This window comes from Choloepus didactylus, chromosome 14 (assembly GCF_015220235.1).
Source record: "Choloepus didactylus isolate mChoDid1 chromosome 14, mChoDid1.pri, whole genome shotgun sequence".
In the NCBI taxonomy this organism is placed as follows: Eukaryota; Metazoa; Chordata; class Mammalia; order Pilosa; family Megalonychidae; genus Choloepus; species Choloepus didactylus.
In genome coordinates this window covers 89,723,722-89,735,816 of record NC_051320.1, presented here as the reverse complement: position 1 = coordinate 89,735,816, position 12,095 = coordinate 89,723,722, and the positions used below count along the sequence as shown (strand labels likewise).

The 12,095-nt window shown below is 46.6% G+C and overlaps 1 protein-coding gene across 1 annotated transcript in view; it reads left to right on the top strand.

The window, feature by feature from the left end:
* Nucleotides 1-12,095, top strand: part of ZFAT (zinc finger and AT-hook domain containing) — a 422,711-nt gene that overhangs the window by 296,175 nt on the left and 114,441 nt on the right. Inside the window, 4 exon segments of the mRNA XM_037803015.1 lie at nucleotides 3,450-3,537; nucleotides 5,485-5,634; nucleotides 9,550-9,587; nucleotides 9,589-9,724. Of these exon segments, the coding sequence (XP_037658943.1) occupies nucleotides 3,450-3,537; nucleotides 5,485-5,634; nucleotides 9,550-9,587; nucleotides 9,589-9,724 (412 nt within the window).

Genomic DNA, 12,095 nt, shown 5'->3' with positions numbered 1-12,095 from the left:
CCCTGGATGCAGTACAGTGTTCCACTGGACCCCAGAGTTTTGAAACGGTTGATGCTGACAGTTCCTGCCTGTTTAATGGTTGTTCTGGTGGAGGGACCGATTCTTGGAGCTTCCTACTCCACCATCAGTCCACTTCCTGTTCTTTTCTTACTTGGGGCCAAACAAGTTTGTTTCTGGGTTGCCCCTTTTGGACACTCAGGAGACCTCAGGCCAGTGGAAATTCCCGTGTATAAAAAGCTTCATTTTTGTGAGAGCCGAGATTCCCAATCGAGAGACATGGACGGTACAACCAAACTGTTTCCAGTGAGAAGGAAAGTCTTGTGGTTGAGGTTCTAACCTGAGCAAATTGCTGGCTCTTTTCGAACTTGTTCAAATCAGTCACCATTTAAGTGTCCCCTTCTTGTGCTTTGCTGCACATTCTGCATGTGTCCTGTGACTCATCTGTGCTGGCATGTCTCTCTTGACATGCCTGCAGGCCCCTCGAGGGCAGGCCGGTGTCTCCCACCTTTATTTTTAGCAGTGCCTGGCACAGCAGGGGCCCTTTGACGTGTGAGGTATCAATGAGTGAGTCAGTACAGGATTGTAGATACCCCATAACCGTGGGCCTTTTATTCCTGGGATGTAGTTTGGAGTGGAGTCCCCTGCCTTTTATTATTATTTTTAAGTTGATGTCATGTATATTATAGGTGTACTTACTTATGCTCCAGTTATATATGCTTGGGGGGGTGGGGTAGTGTGTGGAGTTAGACATGGAATTCTCTACCCAGTGCTAGTTGCTGATTCAAGAGCTGTCAAGTTACTGTGGGGGCCAGGCTGCAAGCCACTGGAGCATGGACCAAGGCGAGCTCTGCCCAGAGCAGAGAGCTGGACTCCGGGCCTCAGCCTGTGCTATTCCCGCACCCAAGGACTCCTCTTTTTTCAAAGGGTTGTACGTTGCTTTGAAGGCCATTTCCATCACAGTAAAGAAAGCAGAAAAGCTCTGAGGGCCCAGCTGTGTTACTGCCATTAGGGGGTAGCTTGCTCCCACTCTCCGCTCTGCCAGGAACTCTTTTACCCACCATTCTTTTTAAGCTGGCTGTGTCAATTTGGGTTTTCATCTCTGGTGCAGAACTGAGGTTTTGGAAAAGACAGAAGTGAGTCCTGAACACCCACTCTTCTCCCCGCTCCCTTTACCACCACCTGTGTCCTCACAATCTTCAAAGGCATCAAGAAATAAGGGCCCCTGATAAACTCTAAGATAAATTGCTTTCAGACTATCAGAGATTAAAAGAAGAAAAAAACCAAATAGCTAGGGCTCTGGAGAGATAACTGTAAACTCCTTGGAAGCTCCGCTGAACGCTTCATCAACTTTGATGACAAGGGCACTGACAGGTTGCCAGAGTGAAGTCAGTCCTTCTCCAGGATGCCAGCTGGAGAACAGGTCTTCTTTCCAAAATAGCGTTGACTCTGAGAATGATGGGATAACCCCAGAGGGGTCAAGGGCAGGGCAGGACAGGGACAAATGGACTCAGAGGAGCCCCGTGCCCCTGATGGACCCTGGGCAAAGGGCTGTGGCGTTGGCTGGCAGCATTTTATTGCTATTTCACAGATGAAGAAACTGAGAGGGTAAGTCACTTGCTCTGCTGTCTGGTGGTGTGACCTTAGGCAAGTTCCTGAATGCCTGGTAGGGTGTGGTATGTGAAGCCCTTCTCATAGCACCCGGCCTGCAGTAAGTTCTTCATCAACGGCAGTTATTATTATTGTTATTATTTAGCAGTGTGGGCCGACTGCCTCCTGGGGCTGCTGTGAGGATTGTACTCATTATGTATTGCTTATAAAGCTCTTTGTGCAATGCCAAGCTCACAGTAGGTGCTCAGCAAATGGTAGAAAATTAGTCCTCCTGCTAAATCTAGTGAGCATGGACCATGTTAAGTAATATCCTACAGGACAGACTTTGGGGAACACAGCCCCAAACATCTCCTTGCAGTTACTGCTTGTACATGTTTTGTTTTTGTTGTTTTTTTCTTGTTTTGTTTTATGAATGTGTACATGCAACGCCTTTCCCACCAGATTTTGGCTCTGTTTTTGAGATGTGGGCTTGTAAATCTTGTTAATCAGGTCAACGGTGGCACATATGAGACTGATCACACTCTCAAAGCTTGACTGTGAGTGTTGTCATTGGTTTCCATGCTTGACACATTTATTCTGAGGCTGCCTGGTGGGTTGTCTTCCCTGATGGGAGAGCTGAGGGTGACAGGAGAAATGAAATCCATGCATGTAGCCTCCTTTGTCTTGATAACCAACGATTTCCTCTCCCACCAGCTTCTGAAGAACTTGAGAACTTGGTAGAATTGTCTCCAGCTGCTGCTCTTTTTCCTTTCTTCTCTCAGCTACCCACTGGGAAAAATGCTAATGTGATGTGAAACTGTGCTAAAGTTAGCTCTGGGAGGAAAGGCAAATGAGCAGAAATTGTAGCTGGGTCATTTACGAAAACTTCTCCCCAGTTGAGGATGTAACGCTGAGGTTACCCAGGCTGATGAAGCTAGCAGCAATGCAGGATGAGCTTGCTACCTGCAGCCTCAGTGGGACACGAGTCTTGGTGTGGTGGGATGTGCCCTGGATGATATCTACACACTGGGTTTCAGACACTGGCCCTTCCTCTTAGACTTGGGATCATCACTCTGGGCCTCAGTTTCTTAATCTATAATGTGAACATCTTAATGCCTGTCCTTCCAGAATGAGTCTCAAGTTAAACTTCTTAGATGGAAACCCCATGCACATCATGCATTGAATCCTGGAGGAAATGAAGGGAATAATATGCTACTGGGACTGGGGAGCAGCCCTGGTCTTTGGTTGACCCTTGACCTTGAGGCTGAGCCCTGCCCTTTCCTGGCCCTGCCACCTCCTCAGGATTGTTCACTAAGCCCCTCTTCCCCCTTCTGACATGAAGCTGACACCATTCTTCTACTCCTGAACTCTCCAGTGTGGAGGCTGCATGTTACAATGCTTGAGAAGGTGCACTGTGCTGCGTGTCTAGCTTGGATGATGGTTGTAGTGGTGGTGATGGTAACGATGATGGTGGTGATGACGACGATGGTGATGATTGTAGTGTTGGTGATGATGGTGGCAATGGTTGTGGAGGTGATGGTGATGGCAACAGTGATGGTGATGGTGATGATAGTAGTAGTGGTGATGGTGGTGGTGATGATGGTGGGGATGGTGGTGGTGGTGGTGATGATAGTGTTGGTGGTGATATTGGTGGTGGTGGTGATGGTGGCAATGATTTTGATAATGATGGTGTGGTGATGATGGTGATGGTGGCAATGGTGGTGGTGATGGTTATGATGATGATGATGATGATGATGATGATGGTAGTAATAGTGGTGGTGATGGCAATGGTAGTGGTGATTTTTCCCCAGATCCCAGGTTCAAACAAGACAGTCTATTGATTATTATCTCTTTCTGTTAAGGACAAAAGGAGTTATTCTTGTCCTGTGTGTGAAAAGTCTTTTTCAGAAGATCGATTGATAAAGTCACATATCAAGACCAACCATCCTGGTAAGGTTATGCATTTTAGAGTAGAAGATTAATTTTTAAATGCTTATATTGATTTAAAAACACAACTTTATATACAGACTGCACTAAATAGAAGTGAAGAATGATGAATATATGAGCAAATACAAGGGAAACAATTTGCCAGGGGTTCGTTTATAGAGCTATTTCATTTTCCTCTTTTATCTGGTCTTCAGACATGTCTCTCCCCACCTACTTTTGTCTCAGGGCTCTGTCCCTCCCCCTTTAAAATGAACTTTGAATACCTTTCAATGACTCATATACACAGCTAGGACCTAGTACCTCCACCCCCATTGCCTGGCATCATAAGGACCTTTTCATAAGTTTATGTTCTGGTGTGGTGATTTCTAAAGGACTGTTAGCTCCCTCTCACCCGAGGATCCTCAGTGAGCTGGATTGCCGCTCACCTCAGTCTCCTGTCTCACCCCGCTCAGGTGTCAGAGGCATGAGCTACCTGGCCCACCGTGCCTTGTTACTTCTGTTCTTGCCACCTGCGGCATTTCCCCTCCCTGTTCTTTCTGGTTCATTCCTGTTGATATTTAAAGTTCTCCCTCAGAGCCCTGCCCTTGGAGATCTTTTGTAGCCTCCAGTCGGGGTAAGGGCCCCTTCTATGCACAGCTTTAGTGCTACCTTGACCCTCTCCACACCAGTGGCAGCATCATGGCGCACTTACCACTCACACTCGAGTCCTCAGTTACCTGCCTCCCTCGAACCCCACTGGGAGATGCTTTAGGGTCTCCAGGCGATCATCTCTGTATTCCCAGATCCCCAGATCCCCAGTGCCATGTCCCAGCCCAGAGCCCAAGAGAGCAGGCAGGGCACTCGCTGTTAAATAAACAAGCAGCATAAGTGCCTCGCCCTTTGTCTATGCCCCTCTTCTCTTTTCATTTGTTTGGTATCTGCTCCTCATATTTGGGAACTGACTCACTGATTGTAAATGGTAAGAAATGGAGGACAAATAAGTATTGGAAGCGCACCAGCCTCATGATTTATCTGTAATAGACGGAGGCCCAAGGCCTCCGTCGTGCGGAAACACCAAGGTTACGTTCACCTTGTCCTGTGTGAGCTAAAGACTTAAGTCATTCACACTGATTGACATTTTTTCAGGAACAGATGCAAGGCATGTTTTGGTCATTATTTTAAACTTTTTATTATGGAATATTTCATGCATGTACAGAAGTATGCAGCATAATATAAAGACCTCCCATGTACCTAGAGGTTGGCTTCCACAGTTATCTACATCTTGCCAAACATGTTTCATGTAACTCCTACTCCCCTCCCCACCTTTTTTTTTCCCCTGGATTATTTTAAAGCATATTCCAGACAACAGTTTATTTCCCCATAAAAACTTTAGTGCACATCTCAGCTAGTAAGGATTTTTTCCAATATAGCCACCAGGCAACAATTAAAACAAACAGAATGAACAGTAATTCCTTACGACCATCTAGTATTAGTTCATATTGAAATTTCCCCAGTTGGCACAAAGATTGTTTTTTCACAGTTGGTTCTTATGAATCAAGATTCAAACATTTTGGTTTTAGTTGTTACATTGCTTAAGTCTTGTTTATTCTATAAAAGTGTGCTCCCCTGCCCCTTGTCTTTCCCCATGGCACTGATCTGTTGAAGAAACTGGGTCACTTATTTTGTGGGAGGTTTCACATTCTGCATTTGCCCCGTTGCTGCCTTGTGATATTTTCTCTGTTGCTTATAGTTTATGTTAATGGGTATCTATATCTGAGGCCTAATGAGATGCTGGTTTACCTTTTTAGGCAAGAATCTATGACACCATGAGGCACAGCCCACCTTGATTTGTCCCCTTTAGTGAAGCTAAGATTGGCTGGTAGCTTCAGGTGCTGTCACCACATTTTATTTACATGTAGCTTGGACAAAGGTTCTTTGGCTGCTTCTGATTATCTCCTGCTTTCCTTCTAGAGGTCTCCATGAGCACTATTTCTGAGGTTCTCGGGCGGAGGGTTCAGCTGAAAGGGCTCATTGGAAAGCGAGCCATGAAATGTCCATACTGTGATTTCTATTTCATGAAGAATGGCTCAGACCTTCAGCGTCACATTTGGGCTCATGAAGGTGAGTATTCATCTTTCAAAATGGAGCACTCTTTATTTTGCGTTTCCATGCTTCATTTTGGGGTATATTAGGAGGAAGCCTTATCTCCACATCCTCTGCAGTTAGAGTTTTGGTAGCACACCGGAAGTGTGCCCACCAGCCATCTAGGAGCAGTGATTTAAGTCATTGCTTATTTAGTTGCAAATGCAGTGAGGAGAGGTGTGCACTTCTTCACGGCACCCGCCACAGCTGGAGTGACATAAATCACCATGGCCACCCACTAGAAAGCAAGTTTCCTGAGGACAGGAACTGCCTGTCTTTTTCATGGCAGCGATTTTGGTGCCTACCGTGTTGCTTTGCACATAGTAGATGTTGAATTAGTCTTTGTAGAATGAGTGAATGGTGGTGAGGACAGCAGAGAATCCTCTGACTTTAGCAGTGTAGCGTGTTCATGGTGTGGAGAAAGAAATCAGAAGGTAGACGAGTGAGAGGAAGTGAGGCAGTGGAGAAGACAAATGCAGACTATGTTCCTGGGGTGCTTGATTGTGAAGGAAATGTGGGGGAGCCCATTTCTGGGGCTTTGGGATATTGGAAATCAAGACACTGTTCGAATCGAGGTCCATGGGCTCTGTTTTCTCCCCCTGGATAAGCAGGTGGCCCTCCTGGGGCTGAGCACAGGAGCCAGGGGATCAGGGAAGGCCCTCCTTACGCCCCGGGGCCAGGTCCCTTCCTGCCGGTTAGGAACCTGGAGTGTGGCCAGGAGGAGAATAGGAGCATTCCTGGGGGGTGGGGGGAGGAGATGAAGGATTAAGCAAGTATTTTCTACAATATGCAACAGAAATGACTTGTTTCTAGGCCTTAGGGCAGGAACTTTAGGGAGGGGAACAGGAACTGATGGGGTAGGGACCTGGAGAAGGCAGAAGGAGTTGAGATCAAAAGCCCAGGTTGAAAGCGACTTTTTCCTTAGCAGCATTTGTTGACCACTTACTAGGCACCAGGCCGTGTGTGCAACACTTTACCCACATTATCTGGTTCAGTTCTGTCAACAAGGTAGGTGCTATTACCACCCCATTTTAGTGATGAGGAAAATGAGGCTAAGTAATTTGGGAGGTTAAGTAATTTGCCCAGCATCACATAGCTGATAAGTGGCAGAACTGGGATTTGGATCCATGCCATCTGATTCCAGACGCCTCCTCTTCACTTCTCCACTGAATTATCTCAGAAAGAGGCACCTCTTATGCTGAGCAGGGAAGGGGGTGAGGGTGGTGGCAGGTGTATACATACATGGGTTGTTTTCATTGTCACCAAGTTGAAGGTCTTCATACCCAGAAGTCACAGTTTGCTCAGCAAACAAGGAGGCAGAAGCATCTGCCAAGAGGGCCAGGGATTGGGGCTTGGAAGCGAGTGTGTAGGTTTGGATTCGCCCTCATGGGGAAGCATCAGGGAGCTGACGACGGACTTGGAAGGACTCCGATGAAAGCACAGAAAGCCCTGAGGAGGCTGGAGACCATGGGTTTGGATTTAGAAAGTCACCAGAGTCTGTAATTTTACTCGTGCAGGAAGAGCACAGGCTTTGGAGTGAGAGAAAGCTGGGTGCAAATCCTGCCCTCACCACTTACAAGCTGTCTGACTTAGGACAAATCATTTCATTGCTCTGAATGTCTGTTTACTCAACCATAAAAGGGGGATGAAAACTACTTTGCAATTTGTTGTAAGGATCATTGAGGTAATTTACATAAAACCCTCAGTGGGATGTATTTGGTACTCAGTGCAGGGCTGCTATTCTATTTGCATGTGATGATGCTTTAGTGTTGTATATTTAACATTTTGAAGTCAGCTCTGTTTTCAACAACTTCAGAATTCTGAAAAGATTCAGAAAGCCAAAGGCTGCTGCTTTTTGTTTTGCCTAAAAATGTAGGGTGTCCTGGGACTTTGGTCATTGTATTTTTTTTCACCCATCTCTGACTTTTTTGTATAATGGCAGAATCACAAAAGAAAAAAACATGTCTGTGCACACACTGCAATGGTCAGGGTCCTTTGGAACCGAAACCTGCACGGAAGCCATCCCTTCTTTTATGATGCTCTCAAAATGGCTGTAGTCATAGCAACCAGCCTTCGTGTAGAACTTTCAGCACACATATAGCATTTGCTTCTCAGAGACACAAGAGAGTTGGTTTGTGGTTACGTAATGTGAAGTGATGGACTTGGGATGGGTTCCTCACAGCAATTCTCAGTATTGGCTCTTGGTGATAAGAAGCAGTGTGAACCAGGAGCAGAAAAATGCCCGTGCAGTTGATTATTTAGCAGTTTTGTTACAGTTGGTTTATCTACAGCCGCTCGTTTACCAAAACCTTTGGAGGTGACAGGTGAGAACACAGGGCCCAAAGCGGTTACGGTAACTTTCCTAAGGTGGTCCTGCTGGCAGGTAGGAGGGCAAGCCCCTGAATGGATTCATGTCCACTTCAAAGCCTACGTTTTTACTTTGCTCTTCTCCTTCTAGTCATGATGGGAACAAAAAGTAGGCATTTGGCTTCTGTGGGATTTTGCGTGAGGATGTATCTGCATTCTTGAATTTTTTGAATCTTTTAGAAGACATCTAGGCAACTAATCTCAGAAAATAATTCAAATGTTCATCCATCCATAAAGTTGACATCACCAGTCCACTCCCTACCTTTGTGTGGTTCGTGTGGTCTTCTCCGTTCTGGGAATAGGCCTTGAGCCATCCGTAGCTGCGACCTGGTGTTGAAAGGGCTGGTCAGGTCAGCATGTGATTCTGAACGGTGCTGCTCCACCCAAGTTAGTGCCAAGCTGTGAGTGTGCTCTCACTAGAGTGTGCTCTAAATGACCAGCCCGGCACAGGTCCAGTGGGTCCCTTGAGAGGCGTCTCCTGATCCCATCCATCATTTTACAGACCTGGGATCTAGATCCAACACTCATTCAAGGTTACACAGCTCCTTGGTGCTTGTGGTCAGCTTATCACTCCACTGTCCAGAAACTCAACCCAGCACTGGCCTTTGCATGGGGCTTAAAGCACCTCAGCCCCAGAGCCACTCTGGCCTGCATGTGCGTCTCAGCTCAGTACCCTGGGCAAATCCCTGTGGCCCCTTTAAAGCTGGGGTTTCCTCAGCTGCAGTCATAGGTGGTAGAGCTGTGGGTGATCTGCTTGGTTCAGTAAAAGGTGTTTGTTAAACCCGTTTAGGTTTGTGACAGTCTTTCTCCCCCTTCTGTAGTATGTCACACTATATTGTAACTGCCTCTTGACTTTTCTACATTTCCCACTAGATATTGAAGGCAGGGACCAAGTCTTCTCAGCGTCAAGATTAAACCCTCATTGCTTAGTGCCAAGTAGATCTGCAGTGGACATGTTATAGTCTGACTCCTAGCCCAACAATGGCAACAACAACTGCAGCTGATGTTTGAAAGTTCTGGTGAAGTAAAATATGCTTCACATCTGTTGCAATATTTCATCTCGGGTGCCTGACGCTATTGATTTTTGCAAAGGTTCTTGGTTCCTTTAATTTTGTTCAGTTTAGCTCAGTTCACTTGAATTTAGCGACTGTCTGCTGTGTAAGTTGTGCAGGGTCCTGGCCCTCAGTGGAGTTCCAGCCTACAGGGAGAGGCAGATGTGAGCAGCTCACAGTTATGAGCTGGAGAGAGTTACAGGACTTGGGAACATTGATGGGGGAACAGAGACTTCTACTTGGGAAGGTCAGAGAAGCTGTAGAGTGGAGGCATTTATGTTCTAGGCGGGGGAACAGCATGGGTTAAAGCACGGCCGTGGCAGAGTTGTGGCGTGTTTATGGCAAGCCAGTTGCTACTTTATTCAAAAGGGAGATACATTCCTTTGGATACACACACACAGACACAAACACACATACACTCATATACCCATATATATAATGTGTGTATATATATGTTCTCCCCCCGTCCCCATAGGTGTGAAACCCTTCAAATGTCTTTTGGGTGAGTATGCAAACACGCAGCAAGAGTAACCTCAAAGCGCACATGAATCGTCACAGCACTGAGAAGACGCACCTATGTGACATGTGTGGCAAGAAATTCAAGTCAAAAGGGACATTGAAAAGCCATAAGCTGCTTCACACCGCTGATGGTGAGTAAATCATTCCAGAGTGAGCTTTCTTCTTCCAAAGGAATGGTTTGAAGCTGACATTCCAAGTCCAGAGAGGCAGGAAAAAGCCTGTGTCTCCTAGAATCCCCATTCCCTGCGTGAGAGCGGCGAGGACCTTGCCTGTGTGCACTGCCGTGTCCTCAGCACCTGGGCAGCACCTGGATGCAGTGGACACTTGGTGACTCCTTCCTGCATGTGTGTGTGGTGGGGGTGGGGGTGCAGAGGGATGCTGCTTCCGGGAATGGGGTATCCTCAGAAGGCTTCATGGCTCCTCGTCAACCCTCCATGTCTCTGGAGCCCGAGCATCTGGAGGGGCAGCCAAGGGTGCACCTGGCCTTACTTTTTATGTAGATGCTCTTATCATCCAAACCACCTCAAGGTCTGATGTCCAGTACAACATGGGGCTCAGCCTAAAATCCAAACAATATTTGGGCACACTTGGCCTTGATGAAATATGCTTAAAAGGATTTCTAATTTTATTCATTTGGTTGGGAACCATCAGTCGAGTGCTAACTGTGGGTCAGCCATGAAGATGGTCCTAGGATACGAGGTCAGTGAGGAGCAGTCCCTGCTGCCAAGGGGCTTGCGATCGGCCTGAGGGGACAGAGCAGTGTGCAGGCCCTGGTGGGGTAGATGCTGTGATGGGAGGGAGTGAGGCAGCCTGGGGTGTAAGTCGCCAGGGCCTGGAGGGGCAGTGGGCAGCAGGTGCAGTGGCCAGGGAAGTCCTCCTGGTGAGGGCTGGAGAGCTGAAAGAAGACAGATTTGTCATCCTAGGAACACAGGCATCTCAGCTAGAATAGATATTTAAAAATGTTCATTTTACTCTAAACCCCAAATTGTGTGAGGGACTTGGGAATGCTCTATGTAGCAAGATAAATAAACTATATTTATAAATACATTGTATGGCCATTTTAATACCATTATATACAAAAACTGGAGTTCATTATAAAAACCAAAGTGATTTCAACAATGATTTTAAATTTCAGAGCTTAGAGGACAGTATAACCATCAGGTCCTACTTGTATTTTAGGAGTGTTCGGGTCACTGGTTGGCAGCATCGGTTGGAATCCAGGCAAGCATTTGGTTGAGCCTGAGGGACTAAGTGGAGGGGCTGAATGCCTGGGTGGGATTCATCAGAATGAAGGATCAGGGCTTGTGTAAGCCTGAAAAAAAGCCAAAAGCAAAATTATTAAAACTTAAACAGATTTCCGTAAATTAAAAACATCCATAACCCAAATCGCTACAAGTACAATGACAGTGAAGCGGTCATATCCTGAATAATGAAAGCCTTCAAGTCATGTAATTATTCATGAATTCTACACCTCCCCAAACAGTAAGCCTCACTGATCTCTCAGCTGCCTGAACCTTTAGGTAAGGATTGTATTTTTTGACACGATAGTACATGACTCACTGATGTCCCTAATGAAGTATTGCCAGTAACAAGGAGCAGCCATCCCCAGAGCCAGGGCAGTCTCGTCTGTCCATGTGTCCGCTGACCATGGGGGCGGGGTCAGGAGGGCATCGGCAGCACTTGGGCAGGGCTCCATGGCCTCCTGCTGCGGTGGGAGCAGGGCCCTGTGCTCGGAGGCCCTGAGAGATGGCCCGCTGCCTAATTGGGGGTCCCTGGCCCCTGGGAGGTGGAGGGGTAGAAGGATGGGGTCCTTGTGAGCCACAATGTCATGGGATCACGGGGGCCCATCAGTGTACCCGCCTGTCAGTGGACTCACTGCTCCGAGTTCTGGCAGGAAAGGAAATTCACATGGACAAAGATGTGCTTTCTGCAGTGAAAAGCAGTAATACTGTCTTCCTAAGAGGGGAAGTCCTGTCCAGCAGTGTGGAATATTTTCTAACAAAAAACTGGAAATTTGCATTGTTTCTCTCATTCCTGCCCCCCCCCCCCCCATACTTTTGGGAGGATACTTTTATTTTTTAACACTTGCAGTCTGGGAAAAAGGTCATCTCAGCCATCAAGTGTAGTCAGACCACTGGAACAGGGAGGGGCCTACTTTGGGGGCCAACTTTTTTCCCTATTTTGGGCCTCAGTTTTGTTAATCTGCAAAATAAGGGGATGAGACCTTAATCTTTTTTGGGTGTCTTTTGGCATTAATATTTTATGATTTGCAGAGGCAAGGATGAGGGAGGGCTAAAGAAATGGAAGTATGAGGTGCTAATATAGTTTTATACTTTCTCTAGAGCATGCATAGCACATTCTTTATGTTTTCCTTTTCACATTTACCATAGTGTTATGTTTTCTTGAGTGTTAGCTTGGTAAGTAGAATACTGGATCATAGACCAGATGCTCTAATTCCATCGATGATCTATTATGTACTTTCAGCATGCAATAGGCTATATT